The following is a 23016-nucleotide window of genomic DNA, read 5'->3' as shown; positions in this document are numbered from 1 at the left end:
GTGCTTATTGAAGGAATCAGTCTCAAAGGAGAGGGCATATCAGTCAACCCAGCCAGTGTTGAAGAATGTTGCAAGAACCACTACAAACAAACATCGTACCTCTTTGTTCTCATAGCTCTCCACAGCAAAATCATTTTTGACCACAATGTACCGCTCCTTCCATTTCTTTATGTCGTCAGCAAACTGTGATAGCTCTGCTTCATACAGAACAATTCCAGGCTCCAATGGCGGCTTTAAAGAAGGTGAATATCATTAATCATGGCAACAAAAAATAACATAGCATGCTATTGCTATCACTAAGTCTATCCGTGGGAGTTCAAGGAATGTTTTCAGAAACTATCATGTGCTGAGATCCTGGGGAAATTGTGGCTTCCCCCACCTCCCTCCGTACTTTCTCTTCCTGCTCCCTCTGACCAAATGCAAATATTTGTCTTATTGATATGTTTTTGACTTTCATTTCCCTCCATTATGCTACAAAAAGAGAAGCGGATGGTTGAAGGGATTGTAGTAATAAGGTTGTGCCTTGTATACATGTCATTTAAGGATCGTTGATAAATTCTGGAAGAGGTAGGTAAGTGTAAGTTGTGGCTGTATACCCCAACACCGTGAATATCCCTGAAAACAGGAGAATTAATAGGCTGCTCCTGTATCCACCATACCTTCAGGTACAGGCTCGAGGGTCAATGTTCAACGGTCTTCCCAGATCTAAAAGCCCTGGGGACCCAGACTGTAAATCCTTGCCCCATGTGCATGCTCCTCAAAGAGACTGTGTTCACCTTCTGGTTGAAGAACAAGCAGGCTAGCCAGCAAACTACAGTTCTACCTTTCTACTTAAGTAAAAGTTTGAGGCTTTCTTATTAACCTTGATGACATATGTGCTATAGGGAAGTCTCTGCTAGATTCTTAGTTAGGTCTCCCTTTGGGTTAACTGTGTAAGGAATAACTCCCATCCTGTCTCATGGTAAAAGCCCTGTATTATCTCAAAATACAGGAATGGGCCTCCTGTCTTTCATGTGTCACTGAATTTATATCTCTTTTCCCTTTATTAAAAAAAATCAAAGTGCTTTTAGAAACGTATCCCTCCACCTTCAAGCTAAATTTACATGAAGCATACGGAGAAGACAGATACGCTAATCTTTTTAAGACTTGGCTAAGGGATGAACTAAATTGCCTTCTGAATTTATTCTGTTCTGACAGATAAAAGAGGCCGTTTCCTATCTTGCCTCATTAACAGGTAAGAGAGGATCTCACTCTTCTCTTTAAATGAGACTGAACCTATGTATAGGCTGAACTTTGTAGTTCTATGTGCAGCATTTTTTTTAACCTGGGCCACTCAAATCAACTGATACACCTGTTAAAAATGTGGCCTTACCCTAGACTTACTATATCAGAATCTCCGGAGGTGTGGGCCAAACTGTATTTTTAACAAGCTCCCTACATGGTGAGAATCACTCTTCTATGGGAATGACACTCAGTTATCCCTACACACCCATGCTGCTAAATCTATTGGTCAACTTAAATTCTAAGCAGTATCTGACCCATTTATCACTCCCTCCTTCTTGTAAGCCCTTCTTTATTTGCCTTCTGGCACATTCCTCTTTCCTGATTTTCTCCTCCTGCAAGGCTATTTCTTATCAATCCATCTCGCTGGATCCTTCTTTTCCTGGTCTCCAAATGTCAACTAATTACCTATTCACTATTTCCACAGGTGTATGTCAAATAAGCATCTCAAACTTACAAGGCCAAAAGGGAACACGTGATTCCCATCCACCTCGGACCCTTCCTTCTGAGTAAAAGACAACTCCATGTACTTATTTGCACAGGCTAAAAACCAAGTAGTCATCCCTGACTTTCTCTCTTCTGTAATGTCCTATCCAATGCATCAGCAAGTTCCATCAGCTCTATCTCAAGTCCATTTTGACTTGGACCTTTCCTCACAACTGCTACCATCACCACCTCATCCAACTTGCCTTCACCCTTCTTCTCTTGCACTGCTACCGTGTCCTCCTCACCCGTCTCCAAGTTCCCCTCTTATCCCTCATCATGGTCTATTCACTATAGAGAGGCCAGAGAGATCGCTGAAAATTCCAAGTTACTCTGTATTTGATATCCTCCAATAACTTCTCTTCATATTTACAAATAAAGACCCTTATCACAGTCTACAGCTCCTCCATGGTCTGGTCCTTCCCTTTCACTCTGTAGTCATTTATCATCCTTTCTCCTATCATCCTTTCTCCCTTGCTCGCGCTGCTCTTAGCACATAGCCTTCCTGATGTGCTTATGACTGCTGTAGGGCCTTTGCACTTACTGTTCCATATCCTGCAGATATTCGCACATCCTGCTCTTACTTCACTCCAGTTCCCACTCAAATTTCATCTTCACAGAGGGCTTCTCTGATCATTTTCTCTAAAATAAGGCTCCTGCTTTATTTTTCTTTGAGCATTTATTATGACCTGATATCACCTGATATTTCTTTATTTGTTTACTGCCTCCTACTTTTAAATATATACAGGAAAGCAGAGAATTTGTCTTGATCCCCAATTCTTGGAATAGGGCCTGACACATAGTAGGTGTCAATGAATGAATACGTGTTGAGGTTGTGGGTAATTATTATCATGGAGCAAAGGAGAAAGAATAAGTCAGGGGATTCGAAGAAAAAAATCATATTTGATCAATGACCAAAACAAAAATGCCCATAATATGAGGCACTAAAAGTATGACTTTTTAAAAACTGAACTTCACTACAGCAAGTCAAATTTCCTGATATTAAAGCATCATGTGGGAAAAACAATAAAATTGGATCATACTAGTTTTCTTTCTATATGGATTACACCATCAACAAGAAACCATACACTCTAACTTCCAGGCAGATAGAGTTTTTTGAACATGAAATGATTTGAGAACAGATTTTTTTAAACTGCCATTTAAATTACTGTTTATTTCAGAAATATGATAAGTTATAAAGCATTCTTCAGTGGGAGAAACTGTCAACCAAATGCCCATAGGTTACCTTGGTCTTCAAAAACTGTGATGTTAAATCTCTTTGCTGTTCTACTTCACTGCGTACATGATTGCAGAAAGCCACGGCGTACTGGCGACTGTAGTAGGGACTGAAGTTTTTGATAGTAGCCTCAGTTTTCCCTAGAAAAATATGAAAGTTAGAAATTAGAAATGCAGCATCTCTTACAGAATAGACACATATCTACCCCTCTAAGACCACTGTTTCCCAGGGATTTGTTATGAGTTCACATTCTCTGAGAACTTTGTAACATGCCATACGTGCCTTTATCTCTCCCTCTCCCTGACATCATCCTGAGAGACTCTGCTATCCCTAAGGACCATCCATCCAGTAACCGATAGAAATTTTCATATTGCCAAGGCCATAAACTCAGCCATCCTTCTAAATCTTTCTACAACTACCACTCTACCTTACCTGATTCTCCACTTCAACTTGCTCTTCATCCCCCTCTACCTCCAGTCACCCAACTCTTACACAATAATCCCAGGGTCCACCATTTCAATTCCACACACACAATATTCTGTTTTTCTTAAGACCCCTGAGACTCCACCTCATCTTGCTGACCCACAGCCCTGGATAAAATCAACGAACTATTTCTTCTAGTTCTGCCCCCTGTGTTTCTGGGTAAATTTTTTGTGTGACTCAAAGCCTTATACAATTACTATGAGGTAGAGGGAAAAGCTTTGGTTTAAGAGTCTAGAGACCTGAGCTGTGGTCCCAATTCCAGGGAGACAGAAACCAGCTGGATGACCTCAGTCAAGTCCTTCATTCTCTCCGGGCTCCAGTGTCCCTAACTATAAAGGAAGGTGCTCACTAGTCCATACTTTTCTTGGAAACTATATGACACTGAAGTATAAACATGAGTACAGCTGCCTTCCAATAGTGACCAGCAACTGCATTATGATCTCTCAGCACCAAAAGAAAATAAAGCTTAGGATCAATCACGGTGGGGAAGGGAGCAGTTGGAGGATTCAAGATGGAAGAAGAGGGAGAGTCAGGCACTAGGAATATTCTTGAGCTTTTCCAACCTGTGCTTAGCTTTAGAGCGTAGGGAAGTTGCAAAGGAGGGAAAGGAGAAAAAGAAATTGGGGAGGAAGGGCAAAGGAATATTCTGAGACAGATTAGAAATCCTCACAACCTTTCAAGGACTTGCTACAAAGTAGAGAAATAAACACAGGTCCCACTGACTGTGCTTACAAACTGTTAGTCCTTGGAATAAGATATTATCTTGAGAAAAAATAAACCTGATATGATATTCCAAAATATTTTTAAATACTTTCATGTGAACTTGGCATAATTTTTGTTTTCAAATTTGATATAGTCACAGAGAAATATTAAAATATACCAGCAAGATTTGTTTAGAGCTATTATGCATGTAAAATTTCAAAAATAAGTGAAGAGTTCTAACTCCATAGATTGAGATATTCAATATGAGAACCTTGAATTCATAGTAGCCAAAGACCCATAGTGTATGAGTAATCCCTTTATATGAAGAATCCCACTTTAGCTCAGGCATTTAAATCCCATACTATGTATGAGGTAAAAGGGAATTCTTGCTTATTCCCTCAATAAAATGACATTTTGGGGTCATATTTATGGGCTTTAATAACTATTACTTGAAAGGTGCTTTGAGACCCATTAATAATAGCTTCTGTAGAAATGCAAATAAAAGCTCCTATAATTTGAATCAGGCATGCTTTTGCTTGCTCTGTGAGTCCATGGTATGACTATTAATCAGTATTTGCATAATACTTTAATATACTCAGGCTTTATAATTATCTAATTGGTTAATATTTTTATTAGCTTTTATATAATACATAAGAAATAAAATTCTAGATCCTTGTCTATAATTTTCTTACATAGGAGTAGGATACCTTTATAAATTCCCACAATAAGAATGAGTCTCACATCACCAAAACATATAAGCAATTAACAAAATTTGCCCTTTGGGACCAAGTGACCACTATTTTGTCTAACAGAAGAGCAGCCTGCTAATTTATGATACTAATTTTTGCACTCCTGCAAGCATTTGGATTTAAATGAAAGAAGGTGGATGCCATTTTATGATGAGCTCTACAAAGCTTTGAAACTTATTTCCTGCCACATCACAAAGCCTCACCCAAGGATGCCTTGTTTCTACAGAGGTGTTACGATGCCACCACTCCCTTCCAGTGTATGAGAAAAATGCTTCTGTGATTTGAGTATCAACACATCTTCCACCAGGCAGCATTTATAAAAAAGGGATTGAAGCTTCCTTTGGTAATTAACCTAATGACTGGTTCAAAATGTGAATGAAACAGCTAACAATATCAGAAGTTCTAGGGGGAAAAGAACCTAAAGGGATTCTCAAAAGGTATCTAGATTTTATTATTATTATTTTTTAAGATTTTATTTATTTATTCATGAGAGACAGAGAGGCAGAGGCAGAGGGAGAAGCATGCTCCCCACGGAGCAGGGAGCCCGATGCAGGACTCGATCCCAGGACCCTGGGATCATGACCTGAGCCAAAGGCAGATGCTTAACCGACTGAGCCACTCAGGCGTCCCTGGGTATCTAGATTTTAGATTAAGCCTATCTAAACCCAAATATAGGAACACCGAAGTACAGATCTTGACATTTAGAGAAAAGCCTAGTATTGGGGCAAAATACACTTTGGTTAGGAAGATGGACTCTGGAGTCAGAAAGACTTGGGTTTGAATGCCATCTCTGCTACTTACCAGCAGTGGGACCTTATGCAAGTTAATTCCCCTCATATAAAATGAAGACAAGAGGAGCATTCTCATAGTGTTATTGTAGTTATTCATGAAATAATGCAGTAAACTGCTCAGCACGGTAGCTGGCACATAGAAAGTGCTCAATAATCAAGAGTAATTAAATCAATGATGATAATGGTGATGAGCACCCAAGCCAACCGCCAGGGGAAGGTCCTGAAGCTGAACTAAGGAATCAGGGAGAAGATAAAAGCAGGCTGTCTTGGGCGCCTGGGTGGCTCAGTTGGTTAAGCGACTGCCTTCGGCTCAGGTCATGATCCTGGAGTCCCTGGATCGAGTCCCGCATCGGGCTCCCTGCTCAGCAGGGAGTCTGCTTCTCCCTCTGACCCTCCCCCCTCTCATGTGCTCTCTCTCATTCTCTCTCAAATAAATAAATAAAATCTTTAAAAAAAAAAAAAAAAAAGCAGGCTGTCTTGTGTAACTCTTCAGCTGGGGCCATCCTGCCCAGCTGCACACCGAACAGCCATCCCACTCATTGCAGGTTCTAAACAAACGTAACCGACATTTTCACAGACGTTTCAGGAACACTTATCAGCACATACGGGACCCTCAGTACATCTCTAAATGAAAACCAACTAAATAAAACATTGGTATTAAGGAACCATAGTGAAAAGCATGAGTTAGTTACTGTGTTACATTGAGCCTCTCTCTCCCTGAGCCTCAATTTTCTCATGTAAAATGGGTAAATTGCCCATTTTCACCGGTTTTGTGAGGATTAAGTGAGATATTCTGTAGGTAAAAAAGTGCCTAGAGTAGTGCCTGACACTAGTTGCTCAATAAATCTTGACTATTATTACTAGTATTTAATATTCCACTATGAAAATATTCCAATAAGTGGATCAGCCCACAGACACCACATAAAATAACCTCAGCCAAAAGCAGCTTGTTTTCCAGTTTTCAAGAGTCTTGAGTATTGAACTGCCTTCATCCTCCCCCCGCCCCCACAACCCCTGCTGCAATTTAGTATCATATTCCTTTTCCTAAATTGTAAAACAGCACTTTTTTTCACTAAAAAGAGGCTAATCAATAATAGAAAGACTAGAACCAATGGAGGCTTCTTCCACATTTTCTGCACAGGTATATTTCTTCCAGTCCTACTCAATAATTGCAGCCTGTGCAGGGCATTGTGTTGGTACAACTAACTCAACCAAGCTACTCATAACACGCTTCGGGCTAATCAGTACCAAAGCTGAAAGAACACTCTTCAACAGCTCTGTCTATGACACTTAGGTTCAGTTTGATTTTGTAAAAGTCAGAAAAGCATCGTCTGGCCCCCTTAAAGCCGTTTGAATTCGTACAGCCTGAAAAACTCAGCACTGTCCTTTGATTCCTTCTCCTTTGTGCTCATATTCAATCATCAGCAATCATCAGATCTTGTCCCTTCTCTTCCTACAATATTTCTTGACCCATCCCCTTGGCCCCATCCCAACTAGCACACCTTCAACACTGTAAAATTTAGTCTCTTAATCTGCCCTCAGTATCACAGCGGGGACATAAACAAACAAACAACAACAAAAGTTCTAGCTCTCAGCTCTAAAAGAGGAACAAAAAAAGTCAAAACCAGAGCGGGAGGTGGGAAATGCCAGTGCCGATACACAGATCCTGGGGGGGCCATGGGAAATAAGCCAAAGCTTGGTCAGTATGGCAGAGGCAGGTCCTGGGGATTGGCCAGAGTGAGTCCAGGGCTGATGGAGCAGAACATGAGAGGCTGAGCCCAAGCTGGCCACTATGGCCTCACTCACCAGAAAGGAGCACAAGTTACCAAGGCCCAGATGTTAGAGTGGTGAATCGTCCGTGAGAACCAGGTCTTGCCCTTAATGCTCCCAGGGAACTCTTGAAAACCTCATGGTCATGGAGCTACAGTCCTCTGGTTCCTGGCCTGACAAGTTTCATTTGACAGGTTGCTACAAGATCATGTCACTACCTTCATAAAAACCTTCAACAGTTTCCCCATTGCCCAGAGTAGTAACCACTTAACCCAGCACCAAAGGCCCTGTGATCTGGCCCTGATTGTCCTGATTTCCTACCTCTCCTACTCAAACTAAATCTCCTTGCCCCCTGTACATGCTCATGCCTTCACCCCTTCTTTCTCCCCCTAAATGCCCTGCCAGCCACTTTCAGATCCTTCAAGCCCAGATGGTGATTCCATCCGAAAAAGAAGTTGGTTCTCCCCAACAATCTGACCTTCTTTTGTGTTCTTCCAAAACTGTGGTCCACTTTGCTACAGCTGTTTAAATATACCTTATCTCTTCTCCAAGGGTATACTGTATTTATGTACTCGGCAAATATTTGTTGAATGAATGAAAGAACGGCTGAGTAAATATTTAAGAGTAAAGCCAAGTACAATGCATCATAATCTTGAAACCCATGCCAATGTCCCCAGAAAGGAGAAACGCACGGTTCTCAGCTCGAATATTTTTTTTGAGATTTATTTATTTTTTAATTTTTTTTTAGAAAGAGAGAGAGAGTGTGAGCGAGTGGGGGGGAGGGGCAGAAGGAGAGAATTTTCAAGAAGACTCTCCGTGAGCACAGAGCCCAATTATACTCGCCTTGATCTCACGACCCCACGACCCATGAGATCATGACCTGAGCCAAAAACCAAGAGTCAGATGCTTAACTGACTGAGCCACCCAGGCGCCCCTCAACTATTTATTATTAAAAATATACACTCTCAGGGCGCCTGGGTGGCTCAGATGGTTAAGCGTCTGCCTTCGGCTCAGGTCATGATCCCAGGGTCCTGGGATCGAGTCCCGCATCGGGCTCTCTGCTCCTTGGGAGCCTGCTTCTCCCTCTGCCTCTCTCTCTCTCTGTCTCTCATGAATAAATAAATAAAATCTTTAAAAATAAATAAATAAATAAATAAATAAAAATAAAAATATACACTCTCAAAGCTCAACTCATTTGTTTTTTAAAAAAATCAGACTTACTGATTAATTCCTTTTAAGCTTTTATATGAATTTTGTCCATGAAATTATATGTGGGGAATTATTTACAAACAAAAGCCTTCCTTAGTTTATTTGTTTTTCTTGACCAATGTGCAATCATGGGAAGTATATGAAGTCTTACATGCAGTAAAACTTACATGAAGTCTGAAAAACCTAAAAGATTTGGGTATTTTTTTATCCTAGAAGTTTCTCTGTTAACCTTCCAGTTCGTAGTAATTCAACTCCAATCTAGTCTTTATCATTAGTTTTCTTTCTTGAAAGATACTGTTTATAGTGGATTATTCCTAGTTTTCCCATCATTCGTAGTGTCAATATAACTATAATATATTCTAAAGTCTTCTCTGAAATACACAGATTCCTCCCTCTTCAAATACTTTTAGAAAAATAACTCATAAGTATAGAAAGATATAAAAAATCCAAACATTTTTGCTATATTTCCTTCTAAACTTTTTTATAATTTTTAAATAGTTGAGAATATTATATTTTGTATCCAGTTTTATTTATATAACATTTCATCATTGTTTTTTCCTATATTACCCCCCAAAATCACTATTTTCAAATGTTGCATTTTTATTGTTACTATGAATAAGAAAAATACAAAAAAATTTTTTTAAAGATTTATTTGTGAGAGAGAGAGAGAACAAGTGGGGGTGGGAGGCAGGGGGAGAGGGAGAAGCAAACTCCCCACTGAGCAGGGAGCCCGACACAGGGCTTGATCCCAGGGCTTCATTATCATGAACTGAGCGGAAGGCAGATGCTTGACTGACTGAGCCACCCAGGTGCCCCAAATACAAAATTTTTTAAAAAATGGATTTATTTTAACTAACTGGCTATTTCCCCAAAACTGATCCAAATCCACACATGAGAAGAGGATTAAGTAAGCCTTTGACACATTTTCTTAAAAACTGTTGAGGTTTCTGGTGAAGATTAATTTGGAGGAACAAGAGAAGTAGCTCTAAAAAATAAAATATTTAATATTTATAAAATAGAGTATAATATCCACTATTGTTTATTTTCCCCAGAGTTTCTCAAATTATAAAAGTTTAAAAGTCCTGATGAATTACAACATCAGCTTTAGTCTCAGGCTTCTGAGCATCATCACTTTGCACATTAGGGTGGAAAATTCAGAAATCCCAATTCACAATACAAAGGTGCAAAAATCTAATTACACAGAATAATGCCCAAGGACTCTCTTTTCTAGTAAATGCCTTAGAGAATGGGGATAAATTGGATTCTCCATAATTGAACTAAACAGGGTGTGTGTGTTTAAGCACATTTATTATTGGTGCTTGAGTGATAAGTTTTTGAACAGATTCTATAGGAAAAGTCAAAAATTCTTCAAGGGGAGCCTTAATCCCATCAACTCCGTGAAGCTTACCTGGCAGAAACTCTACTTTGTCCTAAAAACGAGAGACATATAAACCACTTATGTTCTCTGTGATTTACTTCAGACATTAATCCACAGAAGAGAAACAAAACAAACACTCACAAGAGCTTATATTAAATATTTCAAAGGCATGCCAGGACCCTCTCTAGATTGAGAAAGCATCTGGATAGAAAACAGACAGGCTTAGGGATAAACAAAGAACGGTTTCCTCGTTTCCAAAACGCACACTCACAGAGATCCGAAACTCTTGAGTTGGGCTTGCAATATAACTTGTCCTTGGACTGTTAAAGACCTTCAATCTTTTGCAATCCCTGTTCTAAAAGCAGGCCCCGTATCTTTACCATGGCCACAAAGCTTGGCCTGTTAAGGACATTCAGTGAATCCCCATGTACTTACAGATGCTCCATAAGGGACCAGACACCAACTCCAGTGGGTGAACAGTGTGAAAAATCATAAATGAAAACCTAACTGAAATGGAGTCAGGACATTCCACAGGGGGAGCTCTCATGCCCTACCATTCTTCCTCAATTATAAATCCAACAGGAAGAGATGGACCTTGGTTGTTGGTGAATAGCCTTCACTCTCCCAGCAGGAGGAAGAAAGGCTTTCCTGCCCTTGCAATAGCCCAGCCAATGAAGGAAAGTCACAACTCAGCCAATGAAAAACCACTATACTTTGAACTCCCAGTTTACTCCAATGGACTTTTTGTTTATAACAGTCTTCCCAACTTCCCCTTTTCCTCTGTAAAAGAGCACTCCTCTCCTTTGTTCCGTGTGGATTTGCTTATGGTTTTGCTGTAGCTTGCTTGTCCCAGGTTGTAATTCTCTGTTATTCCTGAATAAACCCATCTTTTGCTGGTAGAATAAAGGATGATTTTAAGGTTAACACCAGAAACAAAAACAATGTTTTCTACATTTGACCACAGCACTGAAATAAATTAAGGTGTTCACCTGCACTAGGCATTTAGTAGAAAATACCTTCACAGGTTAATAGAAGAGAAATGAAGGAGACACTAAGGGAAAAAAACTCTACCATATTATATGTTGCAATTCCCATTACCTTATTCTATGGAAAAATTAAAAACCCCTGTTGTCAGCTATTCCAGAGATTAGCTTTATAGAACTGTAAGATCTTAAGTCTGCCCTCCTCTTTTTTTAGAGGAAGAAACTATAATAGTATTGTTGGAAGATATATATATGCCCATATTTTTATGTACACATTTTTCTTTAGCCATAATTAGGCGGAAGCTAACTTTAAATTTCTTCCATTTCATTTGGAAAAAGTGCTTGGAAATTTTCAAGATTATTTTGCCATTACCTCACAGCATGCCTCCAATTTTCCCATGACACATCTGATGAGAATAAATCCTGTTTATTTTGCCACTTCTCTAAGCTGTCTAATGTCCCCAAAGGAAGCTGCAGATTGGCTGTCTTTTTCTTCATAAAAACGAGAGGAAAGCGTGTGAAAGAGAAAATTAAACCAATCTGACACAGCTACTTTTTCAGAAAGCATCACAAGAACTATGCATTCAGAAGGAATCATGGCTGCCCATTAGACAAACTTTTTCGGTTTTGAAGAAAATATATAACTGAAATTCAGAAAGAAAGAAAGAAATAATGAGGTTTCCTTTGCTGTTTTAGAGTCTAACTATAGTTATTAAAATTTTCTGTGCATATTTTATCAGAGGCTCTCAGATTATTCCAGAATCCTGAAAATACTCTTTGCTTTCAGATTGCAACCATGTAAATGAACACAATACGTACATAAAAGAAGTCAGGCTAGACTTAAAATAAACCAGGCAACAAGCCTAGGAATTTTACTAAATGATTTCCTTTCCAACACAATAGGTCCTGGTGTCTTTTTCAGGTTTCTCTTTTATTTTCCTAATGATATTCCTTCTTTTTTCCTCATTCTACTTTTCTTTTCCCCACACAGAAGTATATTTGTTTGAAATGCTTGCTATTACAGTTGTACTTCTCTCTCAAGAATCTATGCTATTGATGTAAAAAGAAGAAAAAGTGCATTTTTAGAGAACTGTGTTTGGAGCCCAGATATGCTTTGTTTTGTTAGTCTGGGGATATGGGTAACAATAAGTAGGAATGACTTGGCTAGGAAAATGAAAGATGATAATGTTAGGCTTGGGAGGGTCCAGAAGAACTTCATAAACTAGTCAACATTTCTGTAGGCCAGCTAACTTTTTGAAACTATTTACAAGGCTAGATAAAGTACTCATTAGTGAAAATTATTTTAGCATGCTCTAACTTATCCTCACAAGAATTTAAGAACTGCCAAAATGGTTCTAATTCCTGTCCACTTGATTCGGTCAGGCACTGTGTCCTCAGAATACAGTTTTCTGATAACAACCCAAATATCTCCAATAATAAAGTTGAATCTAGCAGAGTCTAAAATACAGCTCATCACATAGTACTATTTTGGTTTTTTGACAGTCTAATGGTTGCCAGTCAGTAGAACAGTTAATCACTAAATTAAAATATTCTTTTTTTAAGATTTTACTTATTTATTTTTGAGAGAGCAAGAGCATGAGTGAGGGGAAAGGCAGAGGGATAAGCAGACTCCCTACTGAGCACTGAGCCCGATGCTCTGGGATCATGACCTGAGCCAAAGGCAGACGCTTAATGCACTGAGCCACCCAGCTGCCCATAGATTAAAATATTCTTGAGTAATGTACATTAGTGAAAAATTATTCAAAGCTGTTATGCGATACTCTAAAAAAGGAGCCAGAAAAAGACCCACCAAACCTTCTAATACTGCTGTTTAGATAGTATCAAGCTCTATGGAACCACCATTTTTTTCTATGGAAATTGCTCTTCTATAAAGTAAGTTCACACAGTACTTAATAAATGTGCTGAAACCTCATAAGTTTGGCTTTGCTTCGAGTCTGAGCCTCACAGGTGAGATTCATTTACTCTAAACTAGTCATTATATGCACCAAGGAAATTGAATATGAAGGAGAGCTATAAGTAACCGGGACTGCCTTCCGTAATAACCCTAAGAAAGCAACTTGAGTTCATTTGGATGGTAGCACAGACATGCCATGCCAATCACACTGCAACTTCCATATATTGATGAAAAGATCAAAGTTACAGACCTCTAGAGCTGAATGGGATCATAATAATAAAGTCCATGTCCTCCTATGTTCAGATCAAGAAATCAACTAGCCCATGGTCATAAAACTAGTTAGTAATAGAACATCTATGAAAACATTTTTAAAAATCAATGACAGTGTTTTTAGCAGAGTTTTCTCTCTATGAATACTACATTAATTTTTATGGAAGAATTCAAGCACTTCTTTTTTTATTAATGGAGGAACATAAGTAAAAACTGTATTGTCAAGAAGTCTTGTGAAACGATCTTAAATTTGGGTAAAAAGATGTTGTTATGGTCAATTTTACATGTCAACTTTACTGGGCTATGGGGTGCCCAGACATTCTGAATGCATCAGTGAGGGTGTTTCTGGATGAGGTTAGTATTTGAATATGTAAATTGAATAATGAAGATTGACCTCCCCAGTGTGGGTAGGCCTCATCCAATCAGTTGAAGGCCTGAATAAAACAAAAAGGTTGAGTAAGAGGGAATTTCCTTCTTCCCGACTTCCTTGAGCTGGGACATTGGTCTTTTCTAGTCTTTCGACTTGAACTGAAACATTGGCTCTTCCTGGGTCTCTAGCCTGCTGACTTTCAGAGTGGAACTATGCCATCAGCTCTTCTGGGTCTCCAGCTTGCTGACCTCAGATCTTGGGACTTGTCAGCCTCCATAATTGCATAAGCCAATTCTTATTTTGTTTTTATTTTATTTTATTTTACTTTTTTTATTTTATTTATCCAATTCCTTATTTTAAAAAATTTCTCTCTCTCTCTTTCTCCTATTGGTTCTGTTTCTCTGGAGAATCCTGACAATACAGATATAACCAATCAAAATTCATTATTGAGTCCCAACACAATTATCAATTTATTTGATTTAATCTATACATATTAAGCAGTTGGGTCAGTAACAAATTAAAAGCAATGCAAATGTCTAGTGCTTCAATGTAATGAATTCTAAATTTATCAGTAGAACCAGCATGCCAATGTCTTTCAGAACACATTCTGAAATTCATGGAATCTGTATTTAAAACATTCCATTAAGTGATTTATGAAGGACAGTAAAAACATTTGGCTCAGCTTCATCCTAATGGGCAGAAGTTGCCAGCAAGAAGGCAGAGACCCAGCAAAGCTCTGGGCACAGGGGAAGCAAGCTGACCTTATCTGAGTACCCCTTAACCTTATTCAGGTGTTCCAATTAAGTGGCATCCCTGTCTCAATTAAAGCTACAGTCTTTACTGGCTAATATCATAAGGCTCCCTGGGAAATTCACTAATTAAGTAGATTTTCTTATTTACTGATTAAGAATGTGTTTTGTACCAAATCAAGGTTAAAAGGAACTTCTATGGACCAGGCCCATTATCCACATGATATTTGAAATGTCTTCAACAAAGTTTTTCTGCTCTCTTCTCTGTATCCTACTTTGTATGAGTCAAGAGATGAGATGTATTGAATGATATACCGCTAATAACAAGGGTTTTGTCTATGTCTGTGTTTTCTTTAATAATGAACTGTTTCAGACACATGGAATGGTAAGGTGCATAACATATATTTCCACTGTTGAACTAAACAAGTCTTTACATTATGCCATATTTGCTCAAAAATTTTTTAAACAAAACACTACAGCTACATTTGTAGCCCCCTCGACCCTGTCCCACAACATTAGTAGGCACCACTATACTCAAAGTGATATTTATTCCTGTAAGTCATTTTGGATTCTTCCAACATATGTATGTATTCATATATAACCAATAGCATTGATATGCACATTTTCTAACTTAATTCCACCTGTCATTCTGCAGCTTGCTTATGGCAGATAGATAGATCTCATATATCATGTATATATATGATATTTATTTCCAGTTTATTCGTTTTAACTGGTATCCATACTTCTAACACATACTACAATTTATTTATCTCCTTGTTGATGGGCCTCTCACTTGTTTCCTCTCTTTTTGCTCTTATAATCAAGGCTGATGTGAACATATATGGTGCAGAGATGGGAGAGTTTCTCCAGAGTGTGTGTCTAGAATACTGGGGCAAAGTGTGAACATCTTCATCTGCACTTGACATTACCAAATTTCTCGCCCAAGGAGCTGTGTCACTGACATCCCAACAGCAGAGTATGAGAGTTTCCTTCCTCTCACATCCTTAGAAACTCTAGGAATTGTCCTACTTACACATTTTCGTCTATGTTGATGAGTGAAAAATGGTGCCTTAATTTACATTTATCAGATTATTAGTGATTTGAGCATCTTTCCACATATTTATTGGCCATTCAGGTTTCTTATTTTGTGAATTCATATCCTCTCCCCATATGTCTCCTTCTTACTGACAGGTAGGCATTATTTGTCAATTTTGGGTATGAATCCTCAGATATAAACATTTCACTTGTATTTTCCCAATCTGTGCCTTGTCTTTTCCCTTGGATTACAGTGTTGAACAACAGTTTTAAAGTTTAATGGAATCAGATGTAACTATCCTATTCTCTCTGGTTTTTGTTTTTAATGTCTGGTTTAGGAAATCCTTCCTTACTATTTTCTTTATAAGGATGTTCTCCCACATTTTCTTTTAAAATGACTTTAGGGGGCACCTGGGTGGCTCAGTCAGTTAAACTTCTGACTCTTAATTTCAGCTCAAGTCTTGATCTCAGGGTTGTGAGATCAAGCCTCTTGTCAGGCTCCACGCTGAGTGTAGAGCCTGCTTAAGATTCTAAGATTCTCTCTCTCCCTCTCCCTCTCTCTCTGCCCCTCCCCACCTGCTCTCTCTCTCTCTAAAAGAAATAAAATAAAAATAAAAGGACTTTAGCATAAGGCTTTTTACAAACTGGATTAATCTGTTGTGTAGATTATGATTTAGAAATCCATACTTTACCATACAGATAATTATTTCAATGCTATTTATTGCATAGTCCACGTTTCTCCCAACATGTGCCCATTTCTGATATATTCCAAGTTTCCATATTTGAATGAGTTGCTTTTGAGCTCTCTAGTCTATTCCATTGGCCTATTATCTATCCCTGTGCTCTTAGTACTATATTGTCTTGATTATTATAGTGTTACAAGAATTTCTGATCTCAAGACTATAAACTCTTCCCACTTGGTTCTTCTTCAAATTGTCTTAGATATCTCTAGCCAATGCTCTCCCATATGAACCTAGGCTGAATTATGTCAAGTCCCATAGGAAAACAGTGTCAGGATTTTGATTGGAAAAACAGTGAATTTGTGATTAGCATGAGGCTTATAGCTTTATGATATATTCTTTCCATCTAAGATTGCTGCTAGCCCATACGGAACTTATGTGCAAACTAGGAAAAGCTACTCTTCCTCAGCCCAGATGCAGCCAGTCTCACAATAGTGGAAAATGCAGCACAGGCCGCATTTTAGCCTCTGTTTGCCCCTCATTAGTTAGGAGCCTTATGCTATGAGTATCCTGAACAATTGTAGACAGCAGCCCTGTTCTCGTTCATTAGCATGGCCTCTCTCTTCATTCATTCAAGTCTTCTTTAATGCTCTTTGATAACATTTTGTCATTTTTATTCATGCAGATTTTTGCACATATTTGTTAGATTTATTCCTAAATCCCAATTTCATATGGATTTGTCTTGCTCTTAAGAATGGCATCTTTTTTCTTGTCCATTTTCTAATTGCTTATTACTAGCTCTTAACTTTTGTATGTTTGTCTTATGCCCCAAAACTTAAAAAAAAACAAAACTCTGTAAATTAATTTATCTTTAAATTATCTTGGATTTTCCATGTACTCAATCATATCTTCTGCAACAAAGTTTAAAACTCCTCATTCACACTTCACACACAATTGACATTCTAGAGTTTATTAAGTCCCCACATGAAGGCACATTTTGAAACTATGTGGGAATTAAATCAGATGGGTCATTTCAGTTTAGAAAAAGGTTTTAGGTTTGTAGTCAACAGATCTGGAAAATATATTGATAGAGTATACTGATTTTGTTTGCCATTTTTGCCCCCAACTATAATTAGTCCATTATAGAAATAAAAAAAATCAAGATTTGTGTTTCATTAAGGAGTCATTAAATTAGTGTGGTTCAGCTTGAATTCTGTATATTTTATCAAAAGTCTTCCTTCTAGGGCACCTGGGTGGCTCAGTAAGTTAAGTGTCTGCCTTTGGCTCAGGTCGTGATCTTGGGGTCCTGGGATCGAGTCCCGCATTGGGCTTCCTCCTCAGTGGGGAGCCTGCTTCTCCCTCTCCCTCTGCCCCTCCCCCTGCTTGTGCTCTCTCTCTCTCTCAAATAAATCTTTAAAAAAAAAAGTCTTCCTTTTAGAACAAACTGTGTAGCCACTATAATGTATTCTTTTTTAAAATTAAGAGATCTAGAAAAATAGAAAATTCCATTCCCTACCTCAGACCCACTGAATCAGAATGGACCCAAGACAGGCTGGAAATCCTGTATTCTCTATATGTTGTTCCAGTTGATTCTTATGATCGGGACAGTTTGGTATTTAATAGCATTCCTGCAGGCATTCCTGTAGTGCAGGAGACATAACGAAGCTGTGTGCTTGGCTCCACTACAAACAAATGTGCTCCATCCAGCCTGAGCTGGACCCAACACTATTCAGCAAGCCCTTTCTCATCCTGGGTGACTGCCTCGTCTACTCTCCCCAGCAGCTGTTCTGGGGTGTCCTCAGGCTCCCTTCCCCACTCCCCCTTTACTTCTGGAAGACTTCCTCTTTCCAGAAAACAAAGTCTCAAGTTCATCTCCTCATCCACTATACTTTCCTCTTCCCTGCCTCTCTCAAAAGGAAGACATCCCAATCTTCTTCCTCTAAATGCTTACCCCATCAATTATGCCCCTTTTCTTGGACTGTCATTATCTTTCTTTTCACTTCCTTTTCCCCTCCAAGCCCAAACATGTACTCAAGTTCTGAAGGAAAACAAAACAAAACAAAACAAATTCATCTACCTCTCAGGCAACTGCCCTCTTTTTATTTTCCCTTCACCATCAAACCTCTTGAACAGTATCCCAAACCCACTGTTCCCAGACTCATCACCTCCTATTTGGTTCTTAATCAGCCACTTTTCCCCTTGAAACACAATCCCACTGCACGGACTATACACCCTGATGACTCCCACATGCATGTTTGCCATCCCATCCTCTCCTACACTCTGTCATGTATTTCCTACTGTCTCCCGCGAAATAACTCCACAGCTCACTGAAAGTGCATTTCTCAGCCTTGACTCCTGAGAGCCTAGAAAGGTCAGTAACAGGTACATGGTATGCTTTGATAAATATTTGTTGGATTGATATTGTAATATTAGTAATGTTAGTTCTATACTGAATAGTATAGCATTTTCCCTACCCATCTTCTCAACCTCTACCCACCACAGGACTAAGGGGAAAACAAATGGAAAATTAGTTTGCCAAACAAATGGAACATTTATAACCAACATTTAAACCTGTTAGGGGACACCTGGGTGGTTCAGTCGGTTAAGCGTCTGCCTTCAGCTCAGGTCATGATCCCAGAGTCCTGAGATCGAGCCTCATCGGGCTCCCTGCTCAGCGGGGAGCCTGCTTCTCTCTCTCCCTCTGCTGCTCCCCCTGCTTGTTCTCGCTCTCTCTGTCAAATACATAAATAAAGTCTTTTTAAAAATAAAATAAACCTGTTAGTACCTTTATAATTCTTTAAAAGAAACTCCATTCCAAAACTGTTCCTTTCACACTGTGAGTTTATTTTCCCTTCATTAATAAACCAAAAAGGCTTTAAATAAAATAATAATTTGTCAGAAAGACTCATCCTAAAGAATATGTTTAGCATATCAGTACATATACTGATTAAGTATAGACAAATTGCAAAAATAAAATAAAATAAAAATAATCTAAAGTGTCTAGATATCTGGTACAAACTGGACTGTCGTGATCTGTTGATGAATGAAGCTGACCTGCTCACAGCAGCCTGGGACTCACAGCAGGAGCACTTTATTCCTTTTCTCCAAATCTGACCTGAACTTTCCTGTTCCACTGGGAGCAAATCATTGAAACTACACATTTACAAAGAAAGTTGTAAGGTAAACATTTAGATTAAGACCACACTTACGTGTCACAAAAATACTTGGTTGATTTAATCCAACTCTGCATGAAAGGGAAAAGAATCAAGTTTAAAGAGTCTGAATATTAGAAATTTGCTACTTATTAGAAAAACAAAACAGTTCCAAATTTATGCTGGAAATAATTTTAAAAGAAAGACCATTAAAGAGAAAAGAAGTGAGATATTTTGTCATCTGTTTTCCTGTTTTCTGTGAAGGGTGTCTGTGGGGCTTTGAACTTGTCTATATTTGGGTAATGGCAGCAGGTGAAGTATACAAAGCAGCTGCATATTCACTTCCTGGGGGAGGGGGAGATTCTGTAAACATCCTCGGTAATGAATATAAAATACATCTGCATACACAATACCTTCTATGAGTCACAGGCTCTTTAATAATCTCTAGATAAACAAATAAACAAAGCAAGCACTAAACAATAACCAAAACACAATTTTTAAACAACATATACTCAAAAATAATCTCCAGATTGAAGGAAATTCCCTTAGGAGGGAAAGATGACAAGTTTTGTCTCACTCAGTTATGCAGGACTAGAAAGAAAGAAAAAATATATGTATCATAAATATCTTATATATACCATATATAGAACTTACTTATGTGTGTATATATATGTATACACACACACACACACACACATATATAATATATCTTAGTTGTTATGGTTTTAAATAAATAAGACCTGCCAACCAAAGCCAGGGACATGAATGGATAGGAAATGAGGCAAGCTTGAAAGAGGAAGTGGTTCTGAGCCATCAACAAGAGAGGATCGAGGAGTAGGAAACCCACAAGATGTGTAAAAATGGAAAATCAAGGGCTTTATCTTAAGAGAGAAACTCAGAGTCCATGACTAGATTATCACAAAGATGCATAACTCAACCAATTAGTCCTTTATGGCTATTTAAAGAGACTGTAAGAAGATATTCAAGAGAGACCAAAAAGAAGGAAGGCGGATTGTATATAAAACCTTTTAAGTTTCCCATCAAAATATACGTAAATCATTAAATCATTAAAAATCTCAAGGAAGGGATGCCTGGGTGGCTCAGTCGGTTAAGCGTCTGCCTTTGGCTCAGGTCATGATCCTGGGGTCCTGGGATTGAGTCCAACCTTGGGGTTCCTGCTCAGCGGGAAGCCTGCTTCTCCCTCTCCCACTCCCCCTGCTTGTGTTCCCTCTCTCACTGTGTCTCTCTCTGTCAAATAAATAAATAACATCTTAAAAAAAAAAACAGTTTTTATCATTGAGTAATAGACCCATGGATGAATTTTTTCCCTTCTATTTTTATGAAGGGCTATGCTTTGTAGACATATTTTATTTTTGAATGGGTAAGACAAAAACTTTCTCCAGAGAAACAGTACAGACAAAATAATCTTAGTAAAGGTCTGAAGACCCTGGGTAGAGCACACAATTGCACAAATAAAATCATTCTGTATTATTAAACAAGTATTTAAAAATCAAGGCAAATAAGTGACCCCATTAACAGCGAGAGCACGGCATAATCAATCCAATCACTTAAAGAGTAGTCATAATTAATAGTAATCCCTGCAAAAGCATCAATTCCGCCACCATTTTCAAGAATATTCAGTCAGTTGAAATAAGCAATTGATTTAGCTCAACTATGATTCTCTGCTTGGGTTATTTTAAGCATGTAGTCCCAATTTTAAAGAACTAGTAATTATATAAAAATACCAATTTTGGCTTAACTTTCTTTTCTCATTTTTTGCTTCTATATTATAATTTTAATACATGATTCTGTCAAAATATATTAAATGTTTATTATGTGCACATAATTATAGTAAATGAATTGATGCAGGTCAAAGGAAAAGGAACAATTCCCCCCACTCTCCATCTTCACTGGTTACCTTCTTCACGTCCTTCATTTTCGTGTGAGGCACACTCACTCCCAGCCCCTCACTGCTGTCCCACTCCATCTCCACACAAACAAGTGACTGTCACAGTGGAAAGATCTCAAACATACTGGGGAGTATAATAGGCATGTAAAGTACAACAGGGGTGACTGGGAGGCGCAGTCGGTTAAGTGTCTAACTCTTGGTTTCAGCTCAGCTCGTGATCTCGGGGTCATGAGATGAGTCCCACGTTGGGCTCTGTGCTCAGTGCAGAGTCTGCTTGAGAGTCTCTCTCTCTCTCCCTCTGCCCCTCCTGCTTGTGCTCTTTCTCTCTCTCAAATAAACAAATAAATCTTAAAAAAAAATAGGCATGTAAAGTACAATGAAATAAAATCATTTTCCTTAACAGTTCATTACATTTGGCTTCTGGTTAAAATAATTTCTGTTCCTATCTATGACCTTGGTGTCATGGGTTGTCCATAGAAACTCTCTTCCTTGGAATTCTAGTGAGTCCTTTTCTAAATCCCAGAATACTTTACTTTTTTGGTCAGCATCATTGAAGCATAATTTACATACAATAAAATTCACTAACTTTAAGAGTACAATGAGTTCTGACAAATGTTTATAACTGTACAATCACCAATGATCATGATATAAAATATTTTTATCACCCCAAAAACATAATTAAAAAAAACAATTCATGCTATCTAACAAATAATTACTTTTATTCTCCTTTAAATATTCAAGTACCCTAAAATCATAGTATTTAAGATGTTTCCAAACAGTGTTGTCCTTTGACAACTTAAGTGAGATTTAGTAAGTCTGGTTTCTAAAAGTTTGGAAAAAAAGTCTATGCCACTTATTTTCTGTAAATAGCAACTTCCTAGAAGAATGTTTTCAACCTCAAGAAAAGAAGAAATATGTTTTAAGGCACTCATTTAGTTTTTAAGGAATAAACTCACTTGTGCAAGGATTTCCCTCTGAAATTTTTCCCCACTGAAAGGATTGTACACTTAAATTTAAATTTGGGTTTTGTTTTGCTTTGTTTTATTTTGTTTGCTTAATATAATGATAAATACTGGCTAACTGTGTCAGCTCCATTAATGCTTAGTCAAAAGTGTTAAAGAATACACCTCTTAGATTAGATATGCCTCAGCTCATATACACACAACCACCAACTTGGGAAACAAAGTTTAAGAGTATGGATGCTCAGTGCTTCAGCCTCCCCTCTGGCGAGCTGTTTGGTCAGATGAATGTGGTCACCAAATGATCAGAATATATATTTCCTAATAGGAAGATTTGCCTAACTTGCACTGAACATTGTGTTTGGTGCTTTAAACATCATCACATTTCATCATCTAGCCAGTTGTGAGACTGCACACTGCAGATTAGAACAGAAGCAAACTTCCAGAGATAGCAGTAGGAATAAGATCAAAAACAGGAATCAAGAACCCTTCCACCCCAAGAGAAGTCCAAAGGACGTTCCCAGGATGAGTACACCCAGCTCCCTGCTGACGTTGTCCTCTTCATGCTCCAATGACCAAAGCCTCTGCTCTATCTCCCCTACCCATCCCCTCCTGCAGACCTTTCAGGACTATCCAGCCAGTTTGCTGAGTCTTTCTTTATCCTCTTTCACAATGTCCTGCTCAGTGTTTGTTTTTTAAATTTTATTTTACCAGTAATTGACTGGAAAAAAACAGGTAGGGCAACACTCAAATCTACCCATGTTTCAAATAATCAGCCACGAAAAAGGAGTCTTCAGAGATGAAGCTCTAGATAGACTGCTAAGAGGAAAGTTTGAGTTTAATTCAACTCAGAGTGAAGGCTGCCAAAATAGAGATGTATATCTCAACCTTCTGCCTGGAAGATAAAAAGA

The 23016-nt window shown here is 38.4% G+C and overlaps 1 protein-coding gene across 1 annotated transcript in view; it reads right to left on the bottom strand.

Moving 5' to 3' along the window:
• NIBAN1 (niban apoptosis regulator 1) overlaps positions 1 to 23016 on the bottom strand; it is a 133101-nt gene that overhangs the window by 68546 nt on the left and 41539 nt on the right. Inside the window, exons 2-3 of the mRNA XM_081823194.1 lie at positions 3011 to 3141; positions 49 to 231 (exon numbers count right to left, since the gene is read on the bottom strand). Of these exons, the coding sequence (XP_081679320.1) occupies positions 49 to 231; positions 3011 to 3141 (314 nt within the window). The remainder of the gene's footprint in view (positions 1 to 48; positions 232 to 3010; positions 3142 to 23016) is intronic.

Source organism: Leptonychotes weddellii, chromosome 6 (genome assembly GCF_054177405.1).
Source record: "Leptonychotes weddellii isolate Sample4059 chromosome 6, ASM5417740v2, whole genome shotgun sequence".
In the NCBI taxonomy this organism is placed as follows: Eukaryota; Metazoa; Chordata; class Mammalia; order Carnivora; family Phocidae; genus Leptonychotes; species Leptonychotes weddellii.
The sequence above is the reverse complement of the archived record's forward strand: the minus strand, read 5'-3'. Positions and strand labels throughout refer to the sequence as shown.